The 24,097-nt window shown below is 41.6% G+C and overlaps 1 protein-coding gene across 2 annotated transcripts in view; it reads left to right on the top strand.

Annotated features, from left to right (window-relative positions):
- The window catches only part of ULK2 (unc-51 like autophagy activating kinase 2), a 109,482-nt gene extending 86,971 nt beyond the window's left edge, over window positions 1-22,511 (top strand). Inside the window, exons 21-28 of one of the 2 annotated variants that reach the window (XM_064378260.1) lie at window positions 6,587-6,736; window positions 8,894-9,102; window positions 11,062-11,240; window positions 12,011-12,129; window positions 12,429-12,586; window positions 15,541-15,676; window positions 16,847-16,945; window positions 22,270-22,511. In XM_064378260.1, coding sequence (XP_064234330.1) covers window positions 6,587-6,736; window positions 8,894-9,102; window positions 11,062-11,240; window positions 12,011-12,129; window positions 12,429-12,586; window positions 15,541-15,676; window positions 16,847-16,905 — 1,010 coding nt within the window. In that variant the 3' untranslated portion in view covers window positions 16,906-16,945; window positions 22,270-22,511. Of the gene's footprint in view, window positions 1-6,586; window positions 6,737-8,893; window positions 9,103-11,061; window positions 11,241-12,010; window positions 12,130-12,428; window positions 12,587-15,540; window positions 15,677-16,846; window positions 18,513-22,269 lie in introns of those variants that run through there. The other variant, XM_064378259.1, reaches the window with a different exon arrangement.
- Window positions 22,512-24,097: the final 1,586 nt, after the last annotated feature.

Below are 24,097 nucleotides of genomic sequence, written 5' to 3'. Positions count from 1 at the left end.
TTAGCATTATCTTGTCAGTTTCTGTAGAGAGACTGGCTGGGTTTTTTTGGAGATTGCATTAAATCTGTAGGTCAATTTAGTGAGTATTGAAATCTGTCTTAGTCCATTTTGTGCTGCTATAACAGAACATCTGAGACTGTGTAATTTATAATGAACAGAAATTTACTCTTTTACCATTCTGGAGGCTGCAAGTCCAAGATCAAGGCACTTGATCTGATGAGGGTCTTCTTGCTGCATCATCACATAGTGAAAGGCAGAAGGGCAGGAGAGGGCTTGCCCTTTAACCTCGAGCCCTTTCATAATGGCATTTAATCCATTCATGAGGGCTTTTGGGTCTTGTTTCCTTTTTTCTTAGTTTGTCTGGCAAAGGTTTGTCAATTTTATTTATCTTTTCAATAAACCAACTTTTCATTTCCTTGATCTTTTGTATTATTTTCTTGGTTTCAGTTTTGTTTATTTGTTCTCTGATTTTTATTATTTCTTTTTTTCCAGTAATTTTAGGCCTGGTTTGCTCTTGCTTTTCTAGTTCTTTAAGATGCATTGTTAGGTTACTTGAAGATTTCTTCTTTTTTGATGTATAGGCACTTACAGCTATAAATTTCCCTCTTAGTACTGCTTTCATTGTAATCCCATAGGTTTTGGTATGTTGTGTTTCCGTTATCATTTGCTTCAAGAAATTTTTCCTTCTTAATTTCTTCATTGACTCACTGGTCATTCAGGAGCATATTGTTTAATTTTCATATATTTGTATAGTTTCCAAAATACCTTGTTATTAATTTCTAGTTTTATTTCATGGTGGTCAGAGAAGGCTTGATATTATTTCAATTTTTTTTATTTCTTTATTTTGGAAACAGGGTGTTGCTGGAGTGCAGTGGCATGATCATAGTGCACTGCAATCTCCACCTCCCAGGTTCAAGTGATTCTTGTGACTCAGCCTCCCTTGTAGCTGGGATTACAGGTGTGTACCACCAGCCTTGGCTAATTTTTGTAATTTTTTTTTTCTTTTTAGATGGAGTTTATCTCTGTTCCTAGGTTGGAGTACAGTTGTGCAATCTTTGGCTCACTGCAACCTCCTCCTCCTGGGTTCAAGTGATTCTCCTTCCTCAGCCTCTCAAGTAGCTAGGACCACAGGCATGCATCACCACACCTGGCTAGTTTTTGTATTTTTAGTAGAGACGGGGTTTCACCATGTTGACCAGGCTGGTCTGGAACTCCTGACCTCATGTGATTCGCCCACCTTGGACTCCCAAAGTGCTGGGATTACAGGCGTGAGCCACTGCACCCACCTAATTTTTGTAATTTTAGTAGAGACAGGGTTTTGCCACGTTGGCCAGGCTGGTGTCAAACTCCTGGCCTCAAGTGATCTGCCTGCCTCGGCCTCCCAAAGTGCTGCGACTACAGGCATGAGCCACTATACCCAGCCATTGTTGTTGTTTTTAATGTTTTATGACTTGTTTTGTGACCTAACATATGGTCTATCCTTGAGAATGATCTGTGTGCTGAGAAGAATGTGTATTCTGCAGCCATTGGGTGAAATTTTCTGTAAATATAAATTAGGTTTTATAGTGCAGATTAAGCCTAATGTTTCTTTGTTGATTTTCTGTCTGGATGATCTGTCCAAGGGTAAAAGTGGGTTGCTGAAGTTTCTTGCTGTTATTGTATTGAGGTCTATCTCTGTCTTTAGCTCTAATAATATTTGCTTTTTATATCTGTGTGCTCCAGTGTTGGGTATATATATATCTACAGTTGTCATATCCTCCTGCTGAATTGACCCCTTTATCATTATATAATGACTTCTGTCTCTTTTTATGATTTTTGTCTTGAAATCTATTTTATCTGATGTAAGCATAGCCATTCCTGCTCTTTTGTAGTTTCCATTGCATGGAATATCTTTTCCATCACTTTATTATCAGTCTGTGTGTTTCTCTATAGGTGAAGCGTGTTTCTTACAGGCATCAGATAGGTGGGGCTTGTTTTTTTACTCCATTCAACTGCTCAATGTCTTTTAACTCTCTATTGAAGAGTTTAGTTTGCTTATCAGTGTTTTTATTGGTAAGTAAGTACTTAATCCTGCCATTTTGCTATTTGTTTTCTGGTCTTCTTTTCCTTCTTTCCTCCCTCCCTCCCTCCCTCCCTCCTCCTTGCTTTTAGTGAAGGTGATTTTCTCTGGCGGCATAATTGATTTTCTTGCTTTCTATTTTTTGTGTATCTCGTGTGTGTTTTTTTATTTGAGGTTACCATGAGGCTTGAAAATATCCATTATTTTATTTTACTTTTTCATTTTTGAGATGGAGTTTTGCTCTTGTCACCCAGGCTAGAGTACAATGGTGTGATCTTGGCTCACTACAACCTCTGCCTCCTGAGTTCAAGCTATTCTCCTGCCTTACCCTCCTGAGTAGCTGGTATTACAGGAGCCTGCCACCACACCCTGCAAATTTTTGTATTTTTAGTAGAGATGGGGTTTTACCACGTTGGCCAGGCTAGTCTTGAACTCCTCCTGACCTCAGGAGATAAGGTTGTCTTGGCCTCCCAAAGTGCTGGGATTACAGGCGTGAGCCACCACGCCCCGTCCTGTCCATTGTTGTAAAGTGATGACAACACTGATTACATAAACAAGCAATAAGAAAACTAAAAATACTCTAACTTTATCTCCTTGCTTCTTAACTTTCTGTTGTTTCCTTTATGTGTTTTTGTACTGTCTGTGTCTTGAAAAGTTGATGTAGTTATTATTTTTGATCAGGTCATTAATCTTTCTGCTAAAGGCCAATAACCCTTAGATTTGCCATTTTGTGGCTATTTTTTAGATGTTGTAGGCTTGCTTCATTTTTTAAATTTTTTTCTTTTGTTTCTTCTGCATTTTCAAATAGCCCGTTTTCAAAGCTCACTAATTCTTTCTTCTGCTTGATCCATTCTGCCATTAATAGACTCCAATGCATTCTTCAGTATGTCAATTGCAATTTTCACCTCTAGAATTTAATTCTTGTTAAATTTATCTGATAGAACTCTGAATTTCTTCTGTATGTTATCTTGAATTTCCTTGAGTTTCCTCAAAACAGCTATTTTGAATTCTCTGTCTGAAAGGTTATATATGTCTCTGTTTCTCCATGATTGGTCCTTGGTGCCTTATTTAGTCCACTTGGTAAGCTCATGTTTTCCTGGCTGGTCTTGATGTAGATTTTTATCGGTGTCTGGTCATTGTCATGTTAGGCATTTATTGTTGTTTTCACAATCTGGGCTTTGCAATCTGTACCCATCCTTCTTGGGAAGACTTTCAGGTATTTGACAGGACTTGGGCTCCAAGCCCAATAATGCTGTAGTTCTTGCAGACTTGTAGACTTGGATAAGATCCAGAAGAATTCTGTGGATTACCAGGTAGAGATTCTTGTTCTCTTCCCTAACTTTTTATTTAAAAAAAAAAAAAAAGTGAACAACTAATGGCATGTCTCTCTATGCTGAGCTGCTTGGAGGTGGGGGTGGGGTGATGCAAACACTCCTGTGGCCACTACCACTGGAACCGCCTGGGTCAGATGAATCCAGCACAGCCCTGGGTCTTGCCTAAGGCCCTCTTTAACCACTGCCTGGCTACCACCTATGTTTGCTCAAGGCACTAGGGCTTACAATCAGCACCTGGTGAAACCAACTCTGTCCTTCCTTCAGGGCAACAAGTTCCCCACACTCCAGGCATGTCCACAGATGCTATCTGGGAGTCAGGGATTGGAATCAAAAACCTTAGAAATCTACATGACAACAAACTACAAGACAAAGTCCTTCCCCCTCTTTCCCGCCCTTTCCACAGGCAGAGGAACCTGTTTCTGTGGCTATAACCAGCACTGGCCCACAAGGAGTTCTGCCAGGCCACCACTGATGTTAATTTAAGGCCCAAGGGCTCTTCAGTCAGCATGTGCTGAGTGCTAGTAGACCTAGGACCCACCCTTCAGGACAGGTTCAGAAATGTTGTCCAAGAGCCTAGGCCTAGATTTGGGAACCCCCCAAGAGCCTACTTGGTGCTCTATCCCACCGTGACCAAACTGCTACCTGAAGCCAGCATGTCTCAGACTCTCACTCAAGGCCCAAGGCATGCTCTCTGGGTAGTGTTGTTGGTTATTCAGGGCCCTAGGACTCTTCATTCAGCAAGTGATGAATCCTGCCAGAATTGAGTCCTTTTTCTCAAGGCCAGTGTGTTCCATTCTGGCCCAGGGTATGCCTAGAAACGTCAACAGGAACTAGGGCCTGGGATGAAGGTCTGGGGCTCATCCTACTGTGGCTGAGCCTAGTGTCTAAGACAAAGCCCTCTTTTCTTTTCTTTTTTATTTTTGAGATGGAGTTTCACTCTTGTTGCCCAGGCTGGAGGGCAATGGCGTGATCTCGGCTCAATCACAACCTCCACCTCCCAGGTTCAAGCGATTCTCCTGCCTCAGCCTCCTGAGTAGCTAGGATCAGGCATGTGCCACCATGCCCGGCTGATTTTGTATTTTTAGTAGAGATGGAGTTTCTCCATGTTGGTCAGGCTGGTCTTGAACTCTTGACCTCAGGTGATCTGCCCACCTCGACCTCCCAAAGTGCTGGGATTACAGGCATGAGCCTCTGTGCCAGGTAACAAAGCCCTCTTTACCCTTCTCTCTCATCCTCAAGCAGAAGAAAGAAGTCACTTTCGTTGCTGTGAGCTGCACTGCCTGGGTTTGAGGGGAGGGAAGGCACAAACACTCCCTTAGAAGCCCTGTCTGATGTCTTCCTAGGTCATGCACTGCCCCAGTCCACTGGCTCTAAGCCCAGCATAGCACCAGGATTTGGTTAGGAATTGCAGTCCTTGTGTCCTAGACTGCCTTTCAAGTTCACTTTGAACCCAGAGTGCTTTATCCTGTAGTGGTGAGGCTTGTGGAAACTCACTTTCTGGCTACTCATATGGACACTTTTCCTCTGGTGACAGCTGGTCCAAATGCTCCCTCTGTGAGCAGACACCAGCTGAGTTCAGCATGGTTTTGCTTTGCACTGTGACAGGGCAGCACTGAGTTTAATGTGCAGTCTTCAAATTGCTGCACTCTGCTTTCCCCGAGTGCACACAGATTATTTTCTCACCTCACACAGCTGCTGCCAGGGGAGGGGCAGGGGATGGTGCTGGCGATTCAAGACTGCCTTTCCTACCCTCTTCATTGCCTCTTTCAGTGATATGAAATTAAAACCAGGCACTGTGATTACTCACCTGATTTTTGGTTCTTATAAAGGTGCTTTATTGTGTGCAGATTTTTTGGGGGTGGGCTGTACAATTGGTGGAGCCTTCTATTTTGTCATCTTACTCTGCTTTGTAATTTTATATCTTTTAAAAGAAGCTGAGATAAGAAAGCAAGTATATATTTATAGTTTGTTATATTAACCTTCTTATTTACCATTTTTGGTTCTCTTTGTTTTTGTGGATTTGAGTTACCATCTGGTGTCACTTCCTTACTCTAATACAGTTTTACTCCCATCTGACTCCTTTTATGTTGTTATTATCAAATATATTTCTGGCTGGGTGCAGTGGCTCATGTCTGTAATCCCAACGCTTTGGAAGGCCGAGGCAGGAGGATCACTTGAGCCCAGGAGTTTGAGGCTGCAGTTAGCTATGGTCACACCACTGCCCTTCAGCCTGGATGACAGAGGGAGACCCTGTCTCTAAAAAAAATTAAAAAGTAAATAAATGAATATTACATTTCTATATGCTATAGACCCAACAATGCAACTGTATACATGTTTTATACCGTTGCTTGTTAAATCAGTTAACAGAAGAAATATGCAGTTTGTGTTTTATAATTATCTTTACCTATGTTCTTTTGTCCTCCTGCCACTTAGATTGGGATTACTATTTGGAGTTAGTGACTTTTGGCTCGAAGAACTATCCTTTGTATTTCTTGTAAGGCAGGTCTGCTAGCAGTAAATTCTTAAGCTTTTGTTTATTTAAGCTTTTGTTTATTTGGGAATGTTTTTGTTTTCATTTCTTTATTTTCTTTTCCCTTTTTTTTTTTTTGAGACAGAGTCTTGCTCCTTTACCCAGGCTGGAGTACAATGGCACGATCTTGGCTCACTCCAACCTCCGCCTCCTGGGTTCAAGAGATTCTCCTGACTCAGGCTCCTGAGTAGCTGGGTTTATAGACACATGCCACCACACCTGGCTAGTTTTTGTATTTTTAGTAGAAATGGGGTTTCACCATGTTGGCCAGGTGATCCACCTGCCTCAGCCTCCCAAAGTGCTGGGATTACAAGTGTGAGCCACCACACCCGCCCTAGCTTAACCTATTTTTATTCCCAGTTCTTGGCCTTCACTTTGTCTTCAACATGTATGACTTGCAGTTCATGTATTTTAGAAGTATACAAAAGTAATTCCAAATGCTAGATTTTGGTGTGAAGAAGATTCACACTTGAGATTACTATAGATTATTTTAATGAAAATATTGTATTACATTTTCTGATTTTAAGAGCAATAAGTACCTACATAAGAAGAAAAAAAAACCACTAGACTCCTGATGTAAAAGTCAGTATCCCCCTGCAATCCCATCCCCCGGATATACACACTATCAAGGTAATATGACCTTCTATCAACTTTTTGTTGTAGCTCCAGCAGGAGCCTGTGGTGTTCTTCTGGCACCTCCTATAGGAACAGCAGCAAGTTCCAAGGCTGTCCTTTTCACTGTAGGGTCTCCTCCACACAGTGCGGCAGCCCCCACTTGCACCCACATGCTCCTTCGAACGAGAACAACCTCAGGTAAGGAGTATTTATATTACAGTCTTTGGCTAGTATTTGGAATGTAGTGTTTTGACAGATGACTCAGTGTTGTAACTTGGACAAGTCACTTAATTCTCTGGGCTTCAGTTTCTTTATCAGTGAAGTGGAGATTACTATTTTCATTATCTTAATGGGTTATAAGAAGTAAATGAGGCAACATTTGTGGGGAAAAAAACTTTGTAAAATGCTATATTATATATTAAAATATTATAAATATATGTTGTATATAATATATTTCAAAATGACTTATGACTTCTTCATGAAGAGGCAAATCATATATGGTGTTTCTTATCTTATATATTACATAGTTCCAGTAGACCCAATAAATCATTCGAAAATGATAGTTTTTTTGTTTTTTGTTTTTTTTTAAAGAAACTTGTTTTGAATGGGTGTGGTGGCTCATGCCTATAATCCCAGAACTTTGGGAGGCCAAGGCGGGCAGATCACTTGAGGCCAGGGGTTCTAGATTAGTCTGGCCAACATGGTGAAACCCTGTCTCTACTAAAAATACAAAAATTTAGACAGGTGTAGTGGCGGGCGCCTGTAATCCCAGCTACTCAGGAGGCTCAGTCAGGAGAATCACTTGAACCCGGGAGGTGAAGGTTACAGTGAGTTGATATCACACCATTGCACTCCAGCCTGGGTAACTAGAGTGAAACTCCGTCTCAAAAAAAAAAAAGAAAGAAACTTATTTATTTTTTAAATTTTTTGTACTTTGGGCCCCAATCTTTGCACTTAATCCTAAATACAATTAGAAGGCTAATAGATTTGTTTTATCATTTATACTCTGTAAATAGGTTAATACCAAAAATTAATAAAGTATTTAGATTGGATTTGAAATAAATAATTTGATGTCATCTTATCTGTTGTACCATTGGTCATCTTATTCTAAATAAGTTGCTAATCAAGATGTCAGATGAATAAGCAAAGGATAGAAATAGGTAACAAGAGAGAAAATAGAGCTAAAATCTTATTTTTAAGATGATTAAAAATCTTAAATAAGAAAATACCATTTTAAGAAAGTAACATTTTATATCTGTTAACTATACCAACATTTTAAAAAGTATAATGCCCACGACTGGGCATGGTGGTTCACTCCTGTCATCCCAGCACTTTGGGAGGCCAAGGTGAGAGGATCGCTTGAGGTCAGGAGTTCGAAACCAGCCTGGGCAACATGGTGAAACCCTGTCTCTACCAAAAAAATACAGAAATTAGCCAGACATGGTGGCATATGCCTATAGTCCCAGCTACTTGTGAGGCTTAGGTGAAAGAATTATTTGAGCCCAGGAAATCAAGGCTGCAGTGAGCTGTGATCATGCCACTGTAATTCAGCTCGGGCAACAGCAACACCCTGTCTCAAAAAAAAAAAAAAAAAGTATAATGTCCAGTGTTATTGAGGTTTAATAGGATCTATGTGCTTACTCAGGGCTGTGTTAGAAAGTAATATGGCAGTTCTCGGGCGTGGTGGCTCACGCCTGTAATCCAAGCACTTTGGAGGCCAAGGCAGGCGGATCACAGATCGGGAGTTCAAGACCAGCCTGACCAACATGGTGAAACCCCGTCTTTAAAAAAAAAAAAAAAAAAAAGAGAGAGAGAGTAATACGGCAGTTCTTAGGAAGAGCTGTAAAAATGTGTATTAATTTCTATGCTAATTCCATTCCTTCTTATACCACTTTGGACTATTTATCACAAAGAAATTATTTAAAAGAAGGAACAACTGTCTGCATTTCATTATAGTGCTTTTTGTAATCTGAATAAAATCAGAAATAGTATAAATGACTCCAGATAAACATTATATAATATATATTAACTTAATGAACCACTATGCATCCATTGAGTTTTATAATTATGAGGCCCTGTGGAGCAGCAAGGAGAAATGAATATAGTCTAAATTTGTTTAAAACAGTATAAAAAGCTAGCTGTGATGATGCCTAATATAAAATATATAGATAAGGAATAACATTGAACATGGATAAGTAGAAACTATTAATATCCTCAAATAGTACATAGGGGTTCAGTGAGTTTCTTTTAACATTTCCTTTATCACCTCAGCAGGTTTGTTCAGTAAATAAGAGTAGGAGTGTGTATGAAAGCCTTAACTCTGGACACTTCCGTGTATCCTCTGTTTCCTTGTAGTGGGCTCCAGCAACTCGGGGGGCTCTCTGTGTTCTGCGAGTGGCTGTGTGTGCGTGGGGTCCCCGCCTGGCCTGGGCTTCGGCACTTCCCCTCCAGGAGCAGAGGCAGCTCCCAGCCTGAGATATGTGCCTTACGGTGCTTCACCTCCCAGCCTAGAGGGGCTCATCACCTTTGAAGCTCCTGAACTGCCGGAGGAGACCCTGATGGAGGTATAGAAGAGACTGTAGTGGTGTGAATGTAATGTTAATTCAATATGAGAACATTCTAGTGATGACAAGAACAAAATACATTAAGTAGTTATGAAGTTATGTTCTCTTTAACGTGCCTTTTCTATTTGAAAAGTATTGCTGATGTCTTTTTAGATTAGTGTTGACAGTGACAGTCATCCATAGTAAGCTTTGGTTTATAGGAAGAAACACATAGATTTTATGTTTTTCGTTTTTAATTCAAGTTTTATTTACTAGTTACATGATTTTAAAGCATGATCTGTCTTAAAAATGTAACTTAATTCTCAAACTTTGCTTTTCTTCACAAGATAAAAATAACACATTTAAACTCAGGTTTAAAAAATAATAATTCATAATGCTAGATGAGTCATTAATGCAGAAATATACATGGCATCTGCCAAACAGACTAGATGCTCATGTTTGTAGATCAGTACTTTGCCTCGATGGTGCCCCTTCTACAGGGAAAAACATGTACGTAATCTGCAGCATGCCGAGCACCATCTAGACAGAACAAGAAAAGTTAGTTTTATGGTTTGAAAGCTGTGCCCATTCAGTTCTGCAGATGCGACTCTAGTACAGCTCTCACTGGAGCAGTGTGTCCACTGTCTGGATACAGTGACGACAGCCTGAGGTTTAAATTAAAATGGTCAGCTCTCTACACTGAATACAGAGCAGATTCTATCTCCTTGAAGGACCTCTCATATTTCTATTCTGTGTGAATGATAATTAAACATTTCACATAAAAGTTATAAAATATTGGCCGCAAAACTTTAGTAGTCATTTTGTAGTTTTAGTAGTAATTTTGAAAATATATCTAATCCAATTTAAAATCGGAAAAAACAATTCTGAGTTTTTTCAGTCTCTGTCAAGTTAGACATGTATTACATTCTAGTACATGTTCCAGTACTGAAACAATAGTCCAATATGCTGTCACAGAGCAGAGAGACTTTTAGAAGTCGATTGGCTTATTCTCCTGTCGCTAGGAAAATGATTCTCTTCTTTCTTTAACTATAAAAGAGTAGGAAACGTTTAGGCTTATTTGGATTTCAGGATACATTTATAACTAAAAACAGATCTCAAAATAACATTAAGTCTAGAATACCCTTTTTTTTTTTGAGATGGCGTCTTGCTCTGTCACCCAGGCTGGAATGCAGTGGCACAACCTCGGCTCACTGCAACCCATGCCTCCAGGGTTCAAGTGATTCTCCTGCCTCAGCTTCCCAAATAGCTGGGACTATTGGCGCGTGCCAGCACACCCAGCTAAGTTTTGTATTTTTAGTAGAGATGGGGTTTCGCCATGTGGGCCAGGCTAGTCTTGAACTCCTGACCTCGGGTGATCCACCTGCCTCAGCCTTCCAAAGTGCTGGAATTACAGGCATGAGCCACTGTGCCCAATCCAGAATACCCGTTTTTAAATGAAAGCTCTCTGAGTGCTGTTATGTCTACCCACACTCTCCTCTTTAACTAACTGAAAAGGTTATAGAAATTTAGAGCTTTGGTATTAGTAATCACCGTTAACTGAAAAAACACCAGAAATTAAATAAAGCTACTCTGAAATTATAAGAAGTCAGTAGAATTCACAGTATCAAGAGGTATGATTTAGCACATGTAGTATCTTTATAATCTTGGTGTCTAACTTGTCACGTTTTTGTCTCATGTATATTGATTTAATCATTCAGCTTTTCTTTTTCTGGTGCAACCACAGTGACCCATTTTTAGAGTTTACTTATGTGGGTACTCTGATACATATACACAAACACATGTGGTTTCAGTGTTCATTTTCTTACCAGCTTTCTGAAATTAAAAAATTTCAATCTCCTTTGGTCATTTTGATACTCATAAGTATAGAAAACATTATCAGTGGCCATGGTTTATGTACAGAAATGAATATGTACCTATTTTTAATCTGAAATTTTCTAAGACAAATTAACTTTGCTTCAGCGGGAACACACAGATACCTTACGCCATCTGAATGTGATGCTGATGTTCACTGAGTGTGTGCTGGACCTGACAGCCATGAGGGGAGGAAACCCTGAGCTGTGCACATCTGCTGTGTCCTTGTACCAGATCCAAGAGAGTGTGGTGGTGGACCAGATCAGTCAGCTGAGCAAAGACTGGGGGTGAGTGCCACCTCTGTCATTCATTTCCAGAGTTTTCATGCTTTCTCTAAACTTGTATCTAAGTTGTCAATATTGTCCTCCACTGAAGATCATATCTCGTTATTAAAAGCTAGGAATCTCAGTTATTTCATTGTGCTAGATTTCACTATGTGAGCCAAGACCTGGAGATTATGAAGCCTTTCCTTGTAAATTATACTGTTGAAAATCTTTTATGTAAAGAGATTGTATTGATTTTTATCTGAGTGTATTCCTTGTTTTCAAAGTATACACATCTTTCACAATGCCTTCTCCCTGGAGAGTTTACTTGTGCATTAAGAAATTAAGGAGGGCTGGTCACAGTGGCTCATGCCTATATGTAATTCCAGCACTTTGATGGCGGCGGGGTGCAGGATTGCTTGAGCCTGTGGGTTTGGGACCAGCCTGGGAAATATGATGAATCCCTCCCTGTCTCTACAAAAAATACAAAAATTAGCCGACAGGGTGGTGTACCCTTGTGGTCCCAGCTATTAATATCCGGGAGGCTGAGGCGGCAGGATCCCTTGAGCCCAGGAAGTAGAGGCTGCAGTAAGCCAAGATGAAGCCATTGCACTTCAGCCTGGGGGACAGAGCGAGACTCTGTCTCATAAAAAAAAAAAAAAAAGAAAAGAAAGAAATCAAGGAAGGTGCTTTTCCTTTATAGATAGGCAGTTTTAATGGTGACCTGATGTGTAGAGTGCCACATCTTATGTTAGTTCACAAGATAACCCTCTGCTACTGTCTTCTGGGTGCAGGAGAGTGGAGCAGCTGGTGTTGTACATGAAAGCAGCACAGCTGCTTGCAGCTTCTCTGCATCTTGCCAAAGCCCAGATCAAGTCCGGGAAACTGAGCCCATCCACAGCTGTGAAACAAGGTATGGGAGAAGACAGCATGCGAGAGTTTCTGATGAGTACTCATTGTTATATTTCAATATTCTCAAAGAGAAAAGATGCTAGGTTATTAGCTTTTCACAATTTAATTGATAGAAGCGAGAAGTGCATTACTCTCAAACTTTTCACATTGAAAGAGATAACATGAAAGAATTTCTGGTCCTTTTTTTTGAATGATCACTTAGGGCCACCTTCCCTATATATCAGCAGGAAAGATACATATCATTGCATCTTTATTTCTAGAGGAAAATTAAAATTAGTTCCCATCTCAACTTTTTTTCAGTTGTCAAAAATCTGAACGAACGATATAAATTCTGCATCACCATGTGCAAGAAACTTACAGAAAAGCTGAATCGATTCTTCTCTGACAAACAGAGATTTATTGATGAAATCAACAGTGTAACTGCAGAGAAACTCATCTATAATTGTGCTGTAGAAATGGTAACCCTTTCTAAGGTTTAATATTGTATAGTACTACTTATCTTTAAGTATCTTTTTAATTTAATATCTGACATCTGTCCTTTTAAAAGATTGAATGTATTTGATGTAATTACAAATCCATTTATCACATCTCTTATTAAACACTACTGGCATTAGGCATGATCTAATCTTTTTTCTTTTTTTCCCCTGGACTGCTTAGCAGGATTTTTTTTTTTTTTTTTTTTTGAGACGGAGTCTTGCTCTGTTGCCCAGGATGGAATGCACTGGTGCAATCTCTGCTCACTGCAATCTTCGCCTTCCAGGTTCAAAGGATTCTCCTGCCGCAGCCTCCTGAGTAGCTGGGATTACAGGCACCCACCACCACACCTGGCTAATTTTTGCATTTTTAGTAGAGATCGAATTTTGCCATGTTGGTCAAGTGGTCTCAAACTCCTGGCCTCGGGTGATCTACCCATCTCGGGCTCCCAAAGTGCTGGGATTATAGGTGTGAGCCATCTCGCACAGCTGATCTAATCTTTTTGTAGTATGCATCTAAAAGCATTAGTAGGATCTGTTTCTGCATTTTCTATTGTTGAAGAAACTTTGGCTTGATAACAATCTTAGAAAAAACTGCTTTATTAATCAATCCACACAAATTCATGTGCTCAGGTCCCACTTACTGATTTTACTGAAGAATAGACACAAAGTAAAGCCTGCTTTTCCAATTTTCTGGTTATAATGGAAATCATTTTTTTTCTCTTGGGGAAAAATTGCTCTGAAGTTTAGATAAAAATAGAGGCTGTTAAAAAAGTAAAATGGGGAAAATGTATTAGCCAATCATATTTCTTTTCTTTTTTTTTCTTTTTATTTTTTGAGATGGAGTTTTGTTCTGTTGTCCAGGCTGAAGTGCAGCAGCGTGATCTCAGCTCACTGCAAGCTCTGCTTCCCAGGTTCAAGTGATTCTCCTGCCTCAGCCTCCTAAGTAGCTGGGATTACAGGCACCTGCCACCATACCTGGCTAAGTTTTGTATTTTTCATAGAGATGGGATTTCAGCATATTGGCCAGGCTGGTCTTGAACTATTGACCTCAGGTGATCCACCCGCTTCAGCCTCCCAAAGTGCTGGGATTACAGGCGTGTGCCACTGCACCCAGCCTGCCAATTGTATTTCTACCACATGAACATAACAGATCCCTCTTTCTATTTTCCATTTGTCTGTTTTGAACTGTGCTGTTATATTACATTTGTGGCCTTATTTTGAAATTTATTAAAATAACCATAGGAAAACAACTTTGGAATAGAAATTCTTGACAAAATATAATCTGTAAACTATTCACATGAATAGTATGCACTGCATCACTGTATGCTGAGGTGAGACTTCATGTAATAAATTAATTTTAGAATTTTGTGCCAGAAAAATGTCCTCCATAAGGAATTATAATGCTGTTTTTCCTTCTCAGAATAAAGAGCCGGGTAACTTAATAAATTCTTCATTCGTCACGGCTGCTTAATGAGCTTAGCGGCATTAACACATGTTTAGTTATTTCTTTTTCCTTGTCCTGACTCCGATTTTCTGTATCATTTTATTTGCTTTATTGTTAGCTGCTTGAAATAATTTTTTTGATTGGCAGAGTATAGCTCGGTGCAGTGGCATGTGCCTGTAGTCCCAGCTACTTGGGCAGCTACGGCAATAGGATTGCTTAAGCCCAGGAGTTCGAGATTAGTTTAGGCAACAGAGTGAGACCCCATCTCTGTAAGAATGCATAAATAAGTTTTAAAAATTAAAAACAAAAAAAGAGCATATTAACAAGTAAATTAGGATACTGATTACTGAGAGTTCTGATATTTAATGATTAAAGAGAAAACCAGAATGTCAATGGAGAGACCCCTGTGAATATGCTACCATCCTCTCTTTCTGGAGAGCCCCTTCCCACATTTTTCCTCACCTAATTAATTTCTGCTGTTGTTGCTTTATGATTCAGCGGAAACAGCACCTCCTGGAAGCTTTCCATAATCATCTAGTCCTTCCATAATGTGGGTGAGAGGCATCCCTATGTATCATTACCATCCAGTGCTTCCTCCTGTAATACCATGTGTCCCTCGGAATTAGAATTGCATTTTTTGCAAGACTGTATCTCCCTCCTCCAGACTGCGAGCTCTCATTCATTGTAGGCACAGTGCCTGGCACTTAGTAGGTGCTCAGTAAGTATATTTTAATGAATGAATGACTATACCAAAAAATTATTTGACTAGAAAAAGAAGCCAGTAAAGCCAGTAAGTGACTATTAGCATCATTTAATTATATTATTGTAACAAAATCTGCTTTAATGAAATTTCGTGTTACCCTTGTGTGAAAGTTTATGCTTAAAATCAACTTTTTAGTGAAGTCATAAAAGAGCCAGTTTAAAAGGGTTCTAGTATAAATTTTATGAGGCATACCTCTGAATACCAGAAGGCTGTGTTTGAAAGCAGAATGACTTTATCAAGTTGCTTTTTTTTTTTTTTTTTTTTGAGACGGAGTCTCGCTCTTGTTACCCAGGCTGGAGTGCAATGGCGCGATCTCGGCTCACCGCAACCTCCGCCTCCTGGGTTCAGGCAATTCTCCTGCCTCAGCCTCCTGAGTAGCTGGGATTACAGGCACGCGCCACCGTGCCCAGCTAATTTTTTTGTATTAATAGAGACGGGGTTTCACAATGTTGACCAGGATGGTCTCGATCTCTCGACCTCGTGATCCACCCGCCTCGGCCTCCCAAAGTGCTGGGATTACAGGCTTGAGCCACCGCGCCCGGCCATCAAGTTGCTTTTATGTATTGCTCATCCCAAAGAATCTTTGAATTTTATGTAGTTTTGTAGACTATATCACTTTACCAAAATGTGTTAATTTTAGGTGATTCCATTTAAAGCTGCGTTGCCCAAATGGATTTGTATTTTCTTGGAAAAATTGAGAGAATTGTGTTTTTTGTTGACTGGTTCCAGGTTCAGTCTGCAGCCCTGGATGAGATGTTTCAGCAGACCGAAGATATTGTGTATCGCTATCATAAGGCAGCCCTTCTTTTGGAAGGCCTAACTAAGATTCTACAGGACCCTGCAGATATTGAAAATGTACATAAATGTAAGTTGACTTACAAAGTAGTGTATTTATTGACTGCAGTTTGTCCACCACAGGCATAGTACAAAGAGCTTGGAGTTTGGAATCCTGCCTGGGTTTGAATTTTGGCTTTCCAGCCTTGAGCAAATCACTGAGCTTTTGTGTGGCCTCACCTTCTTTTTCATAAGATGGGAATAGGGCCAGGCGCAGTGGCTCATGCCTGTAATCACAGCACTTTGGGAGGCCAAGGTGGGCAGATCACTTGAGGTCAAGAGTTTGAGACCAGCCTGGGCAACATGGGGGAACCCCGTCTCTAATAAAAATACAAAAATTAGCTGGGCGTCATGGCACATACCTGTAAGCCCTGCTACTCGGGAGGCTGAGGCAGTAGGATTGTTTGTTGGCTTTTAGGAGTTGGAGATTGCAGTGAGCTGAGATCGTGCCTCTGCATCCAGCCTGGGCAACATAGCAAGACTCCGTCCCAGGTAGGTAGGTAGGTAGGTAGGTAGGTAGGTAGGTAGGTAGGTAGATAGGTAGATACATGGATACATAGCTAGATAGATGCATACGTAGATGGATACATACATAGGTACAGCAGTGCCTGCCTTGCAGGGTTGTTGTGAGGATTAGCGGTGATGCCTGAAAAGTACTGGTGACTGCATAATTCATCTTTAGATTTCTACACTGCATTACTTTATTGGTGAGTGTATGTTTGTATATGTAGGAGGACTTTATTATTAAATGCAACTATTTTAAGGACTCTTAGTGACTGAAGAGTCCTGTGAAACTTCTGTGTACTGCAGATTTGGCATAGATAGCAGAATGGAGATTGATGGATACCAGGATGTTATTACTTAGCACATACAAGCCCAGTAATCTGGTTTTTTAGGTGGAGGTGGTAGACCTCTTGGAGTGTATGTGGTCATGCTACATTTTGAGTAGCCACAGAAGGATGGCAATTCTAATATTATTTGCAATTATAAGCAAGCAAGTTACATAGCAAGCTAGCCGATGTGCTTACCTGAATTTTACTACTGTGCAGCACTAAGACAGAAGTTATATCTAAACTATTACCAAGCAGAAAGAGGAAAACTCATTCAGAACCGTTAACTTTGGGGCAAAGATAGAATAGAGATGACAATATAGTTAGTGATTTTTTTCATTAGTTCTTCATTTTTGTTATTTTATTTCTAGATAAATGTAGTATTGAGAGAAGACTGTCGGCGCTCTGCCATAGCACCGCAACCGTGTGAGCAGCAGGTTCATCCCGTGGACCGGTGGTGGGAACATGAGGTGATGCCTTTGGGATTACAGCTTGGGTTCTGTCACCCCATCCCCAGGAGACTGTAGCTTCTTAACTGGTGACTACCAAAGAACAAGCAGTGATTTCAAAAAGGAAAAACAATCCAAAAACTACATATTTGTAGGAAATCTGCCTTATCGGAGAAGTCACCCTTTCCCTTTTTTTCTGTGAAAGCAAGTGTTGGGCTCCCAGTTTGGACTCGTTGAATAAATGTACCTTAGAACTAGGATAATTGGTACAGTTATTCTTAAAGATAATTAAAAGTGAAACAAAGTGAGTGCTCCTCACTCAGTTCATCAGAGCAGTGTGTGAAATTCCATGTGTTTGCTGAGGTATAAAGGTAAAAGTATTCACCCCTCATCCAGGCAGTTTGTTATGTGGAGTAAGTTTGTTTAAATCTGAGCATGCATCTTTAAACAGCTCAGGAAGAAATAGCTTAAGAAGAAGTGAAACATGGATCTTGGAAGAAATTTTGAAATCTTCAATTGGATCTAATATGGACGTGTTAATCTTCCAAAATCTTTCATATTGCACTAATTTATTAAAACAACTGTATATTGGATTTTGTAATTTAACTGAGGCACAATGGACTTGTTTAAAATATTTTACTTGATTGTATACATACACCCCTTCCAGAGTTCACATGTAATCTCCAGTGAACTTTTAAGTGGTTAAACTTGTACTCATGTGAACCTTTGCCATTTTTTTTTTTTTACTTCCTCGTCTACACCTACAGATTTTCTCAGTAATGTTTTGAGTTGCTGGTTATTAGCTCTTGGTTCCATTTTTTTATCGTGCATGCAGAATGTACATTGATGCCTGTGACCTTAGGTTTGTTAAAAGCTAGGTTTATTTGGGCAGTATTAGAAAAAAAATCATGGATCAAGAGATAGTCTTGAGAATTTGACTAGGGCCAAAACAAAGTTGGTGACCTAAAGGGTTGTTAGTGGTGTGGCGTTCCTACATGAAGTGAGTGGAAAATGAAGTTCGTTTTCTCCTAGGAAAATGGGCAGCTCTCTTCAGCCTAATGTGTATTTTTCATGTTAATCCTGACAGTTGACCAAATAGTTAGTCATGGAGAATGAGGCAGTTAACTTAATATCCCTCCAGGAATGGTTCCTGCCTTGTGTATTATTTGGTTTCTTTTACTTACCTGCTTGAATACTTGAATAAACCATTAATCAATTTTAATCCTTTTATTTTAGTCCCTTTATGTAAAATAATCTGAACTCTTTGACAAATTGCACAGAGCTCTTTGGCATTAATCTAATTTTAATGTACTGATAAAAACAAACATGATTTTCCTTTACTTTGACAAAGTAATGTAATTTTTACCTTATTTATCTGTATGAAATTCCAGTAGTTAATTTGAACATTTATTTATATGACGTTTGTATTTTAGGTCTTTAATACAGTGTTTCTACCTCTCATTTGTAACTGCATGCATTATTCTTGAAGCTAGGTAAAACTCACTGAATTGTTGTGTAATCGCCTTTTTATTATTGCCTGTACAAATGTATATTCAGGTCAAATAAAACTGACAAAGTGTTTCTAGGCTGTAGTTGGTACATATTAAGTAGCTTGTTGAGCTGGATACTTGGTTAGTGAGTTTAGAGACTTGGTCATGAATATCCTTTGTCCTGCCCCAGGATTTAGATTTTGGTGACTGTCATGCAGGCTTCTGGGAACATAGCTGTTCCACCTCCCCAGCCCTAATTGTTATTAGTGATACGTTTTTGTGTATAATATTTTTTGTTCACAGTGAAATTTCATTCATGTTCTCTCAGTTATCACCTGTGTTATCTCAGTTGTAGGTTTATTCTGTCCTTTCCTCTCCCTCTTCCATTTCTTTTTTAACACAGGTTGAAACAGGTTCAGAGAGGGGAAATGATTGGCCTAAAGTCAGGAACTAAGCATGCAGTCAAGCCATGCTTTGTGACTTTCAAGTTAATTCTTCTTGTTCTTGTATAATAAAGGTCTTGGGGTAGATGGTGTGTGTGAAAGAGTGAAATCTCAACAGCAGAAAAGCATAAACTGTAAATTCGTAAGTAATGGTTCTGGTTATACTTCCATTATCAAGGCTAGTTGTAAGAGATTTTGCCTTGAGTATAGCAATAATAAACAAATGCTTTATGTTTCCCTGAGTATTTTTTAATTTCATATCGTGTTTCTTAGACTGGAAATATACCACTTCACACATTGATGGGTTGACACCTGTATTCAAGCCATAACCTGGAAAATTCCTGACTGGCTATTCCTACTGTAAGGATTTGCTTTAACTGTATGCTCCACTGGACTTGGAGGCCTGTGCCCTGGATAGTTTCCTATAGTCCCTGTCCCCTCCTTCCACTGAGTGAAGTAAGCAGAGCGACAGTTGTTCTCCCTCGCTGGAGTGGGGACTAGAAGCCGGGGTGGAGGGGACTGTTAGGGTCGGGCTGCCTCAGTCTTCACAGTAATAAGGAGGAAGTTGAGTTGGACACAGTGGACATGAGGCCTGGAGTGGGTACCCCAAACCCATGCATCTTAGAGTGCCTGAGTCCCCATGTCCCTTCTGCATGCCAGGGGTGCTCTCTGCAGCCATCCTGTGATTGCTTCAGTCCAAAGAAGGATGGCATCCATCCCTCCCTCCAGCTCTCTGCTCTGCTGAGACTTTCTCCTCTCCACTCAGCTAGCCATTTGCAACAGCTTCTCTCCTGGCACTTGTCTGGGAATATCAAGTTTAAAAATTATAACACCCAATTTTGATAACTTTAGTTGAGAGAAATAACCTCTAGTGAAGACTGATAAGTAACTTACTGCCCAAAGTCCCATGTTCCCTTGTCTCCACCAAGAGGAATTACCAGAGCAGCAGTTCTGTCCTCACTAGAGTCCCATCTAGGAGCTTGAGGGGATTTTTAGGGCCCGGATGACTTGGTCTGCACAGTAATGAGGAGAAGTTGAGTTGGACACAGTGGACATGAGGGCCTGAACTCAGATATCTGAAAAATCCTTATTATTTGGCTGGGCACGGTGGGTCACATCTGTAATCCCAGCACTTTGGAAGGCCAAGGTGGGCAAATTACCTGAGGTTGGGAGTTCAAGACCAGCCTGACCAACATGGAGAAACCCTATCTCTACTAAAAATACAAAAAATTAGCCTGGTGTGGTGGTGCATGCCTGTAATCCCAGCTAGTCATGAGGCTGAGGCAGGAGAATCACTTGAACCTGGGAGGTGGAGGTTGCTGTGAGCTGAGATCGTGTCATTGCACTCCAGCCTGGGCAACGAAAGTGAGACTCTGTCTCAAAAAATAAATAAATAAAAATAAAATAAATCATTACTTTTTGTTTGTTTGTTTTTGAGACGGAGTCTCACTCTCTTGCCCAGGCTGGAGTGCAATGGCGGATCTTGACTCACTGCAACCTTCGCCTCCCTGGTTGAAGTGATTCTCCTGCCTCACTCGCCTTAGTAGCTGGGATTACAGGCATGCACCACCATGCCTAGCTAATTTTTTGTGTTTTTAGTAGAGACGGGATTTCATCATGTTGGTCATGAACTCCTGACCTCAGATCATCCACCAGCCTCAGCCTCCGAAAGTGCTGGGATTACAGGCGTAAGCCACTGCACCCGGGCAAAATCCTTTTGTTGATATTAGTGGTTAGCACAGGCTTTGGAGGAGGACTTCACACTTTTAACTGTGCTCCCTGCTTGTAGTTTCCACAAGCAGTCTTAAATTCTTTCTGGAATAAAGCAAGGTTGATCAGTATTTCTCGAGGATTACTTGGCAGGGAGTAGCTATTGCTCAGCGAACTTGGTATGGTTACGTACATCCTGAAAGCATCTGTGCCTATTTCTAGACGGCCTCGGACCACTTTCTTCTGGGTCCTGGAACCTAGAATCTGCAGCCGAGCCAAGCAAGCTCTTGGGTCCCTCTGAAGTCTTATATTTAGCAAAGCCCTGTGAGAATTCTTTTATTGGGGGAGAAGTCAAGATGATGCATCAGAGGAAACCTGCATCCCTCACCTGCATCAGAGGAAACCACATCAGAAACAGTCCACCTAGAGAAACACTGCAAACAGGAAAACTGACAACTCGCCCCGAGAAATCACAGCCTTTGTGCAAGAGGTGAAGGCGAACTGGTAACAGATCAAAGTGAATTCAGGGATCAGACTCTACTAGGGAAAGGAGCAGAGGCTGAGATCCTGGTGCCAGTGTGACCTCACATAGAGTGGCCCAGCAGAGGCTGTGCAGAGATGGCCACAGAGCCAGGGCCCAGCCCTGTGGAGCGCCAGGGCACATGTGGTCCTGAGTGAAGGCGTGCCTGGTGCTCTGAACAGGTGGAATCAATCTGTAGGTTTCTCCTTTTTTCATAGAGTGTGGCTGTCCTTAGGCCTAGAGGCTCTCCTTAGGTCTGCACATGCTCTCTGTGCAGGGCAGGCCTCCCTGGGCTCTGTGCAGCAGGACCTCCTGTCCCAAGATAGTCGTGCTCTTGAACAGTTAGCTTCTATCATTAGGAAGTGCCCACTTGAGCTCTTGTTTATTGGAAACTGTGTTCTATGCCTCTTCTGGGGTTTCTGCAACTAAATTTGGCAGAGTAGCTTAGTGGTCCACTGGTTTCAAACTCCAGCTCCACCACGTGCACTTCTTGTGTGTTCTTTGGCAAGTTGTACTCCTCCTCCATATCTGTCAGTGGGGGAAGAGTGCATGTCTCAGAGTTGAGGTGAGAAGTAAGTTAATGAACATCAATGTATTTGCCCAGCATCTGGCACATGGAAGGGCTCAGCAATGCTGTATCTGTTGTAGTGGTCATCACTGTGGCTCTTCACTGCTCTAGTTTTGTTTTGGGAGGGGGTGGAGAACAATTTGTTCCATGGAGATGGGCGGGTGGCGGGGGGAGGTGGGACGGCGCAAGGCCTGCCTTCAGGGCTCAGTTGAACCACATGCGCTCTGGCTGGAGCTTCTGAAAGGATGCAGTTCTTGCATAGAAGTTGCTTCCTCCAGCTTGCCCACCAGCCACTCCGGCCTCAGACATCTATGTTGCCCTTTTAAGTCAATTCGGCTGTTTAAGTGGAATGTTCGTGTCAGTCTGATCATTGTTAATTCATTTAATCTTCATACCAACCTTTACTTGCCTCCTTTTACAGATGGAAAAAGCAAACTTGGTTTCCCCAAGGAAAAGCCCCACAGCTGGATCACAGTGGGAGCAGGAGGCCAGGCATGGAGCACTGGGGGCAGGAGGACCCAGCTCCCCTCAGGAGGCCCACACTGTCTCACCCTTAGAAAGAAAGCCCAGAGGCTCACTCCTAGTCTTTCTAATGCATTCTTTCTGATGTACAGGAAGAGGGGAAGGAAGGAAGAGCTTTTGCCATTTGGTGCTCCAATGTCTCCTGCTGGACCCATATCCTGCCTAGTGGAAGGCAGCAAAATTTCAAGAAACAGGTGAGGTGAAGTGACTTGGTGCAACCCCATGGGGCCTGGAGTTGGAGCTCAAGAGCAGTGGATTTCAGAGGCCACCCTGAAACTCCCAGTAAAAAGGACTTCGGAGACATGTTAATAAACTCAAGCATTTGGTCACCCCACTTGGAAGTTTTCCTGTTTGCTTGCTTGTTTTTGCATGTGACAGTGAGATTGAGCAGCAGGGAATTGTTTCAGTGGGAAGGGGCAGGACCCTCCCCCTTCACAGGCCCTGCTGCCTCCTGGGACAGTTCCTTCATAGATGGCAATAGACATAGCGCCTTTATCCAGGAATGCCCTTTAGAGGCCGCCCTGCCGAGGCCGCGTGCACTCCTGTTCTCACCTTGGCTGGCCCAGCATAGCGTTCAGTGCCGGTCGCCTTTGGCTCACGCAGGAGGAGAACGTTGTGTAGAACCCCGTTTCCAGCCACCGAGGCCACCCAGTTGCTGCCTTCTCCTACCTTCCTGTCCTATTGTTCCCATCTCAGTCCACATGAGGGCCCTTGTTCACATGGGCGCCCCCACCAACTACTACAAGGAGAGGCTGGGCAAGAAGATAGTGGCTGAGCCTGGCCGGATCTCTGGAAGGCCTTTCCCAAGCCTCATGGGCAAAAAAGTGACTTCCTGTCTGGCACATGGATTCCTTTCAGGAAGAAGTGTTGGGAAACCTACAGCCAAGGCGTCTGAGGGGCCCTGGCTAGAGGCTATTGCTCTGCTTCCTCTGGAGAATTTCAGTAAAGATGAAGGTGAGGTGATACACTTTGGAGCTAAACCAGAGATGGGTGATTTAGGAATTTCCCTAAGGAGCAGAAAGAGTACAGGCTGCTGATTTGATTCAGAATGCCTTGTGGTTGGAAGATGGATTTAGTTTCTAGTGGAAACCCAGAATATTTTGAGCATGAACAGTTTTGTTTTCATAAATCCCTTTTACATTCTGAGAAAGAAAACAGCACCCCCAGACACCTATCTCCCGGGGAGAAGTTTTCTACAATATGATGAAAATGTGCACAAAAGGTTTGAATACAGTTTAAGTGTTTATAGGATGATGAAGTTGTATCTGTGGCTGCCCAATGGAAAAACAAGTTTTCCTTCCCTATCGGTAGTTTCTGATAGACCTGGGAAATGGGAATTATTTTAGAGGGTGAGTGAGACTTTGTTTGTTTGAGAGGGAGTCTTGTTCAGTCACCCAGGCTGGAGTGCAGTGGTGCAATCTCAGCTCACTGCACCCTCCACCTCCTGGGTTCAAGCGATTCTCTTGCCTCAGCCTCCCAAGTAGCTGGGACTACAGGCATCAGCCACCATGCCTGGCGAATTTTTATATTTTTAGTAGGGACAGGATTTCAACATGTTGGCCAGGCTGGTCTCAAACTCCTGGCCTTAGGTGATCCACGCGCCTCAGCCTCCCAAAGTGCTGGGATTACAGGAGACATTTAATTTTGTATTTCATAATGCTGATATTTTTCACCATGAGCATATATAACTAATTTTTTTTTTTTTTTTGGAGACAGAGTCTCGCTCTGTTACCCAGGCTGGAGTGCAGTGGCACAATCTCGGCTCACTGCAACCTCTGCTTCCTGGGTTCAAGGTATTCTCCCACCTACACCTCCCAAGTAACTGGGATTACAGGTGTGCACCACCACGCCTGGCTAAGTTCATTTGTATTTTTAGTAGAGACAGGGTTTCACCGTGTTGGCCACGCTGATCTCAATCTT

The sequence above is a fragment of the Aotus nancymaae genome, unplaced genomic scaffold (assembly GCF_030222135.1).
Source record: "Aotus nancymaae isolate 86718 unplaced genomic scaffold, 86718_ANA_hifiasm-v0.15.2.pri h1tg000018l, whole genome shotgun sequence".
NCBI lineage: Eukaryota > Metazoa > Chordata > Mammalia > Primates > Aotidae > Aotus > Aotus nancymaae.
This window is presented reverse-complemented; position numbering and strand designations above follow the sequence as displayed.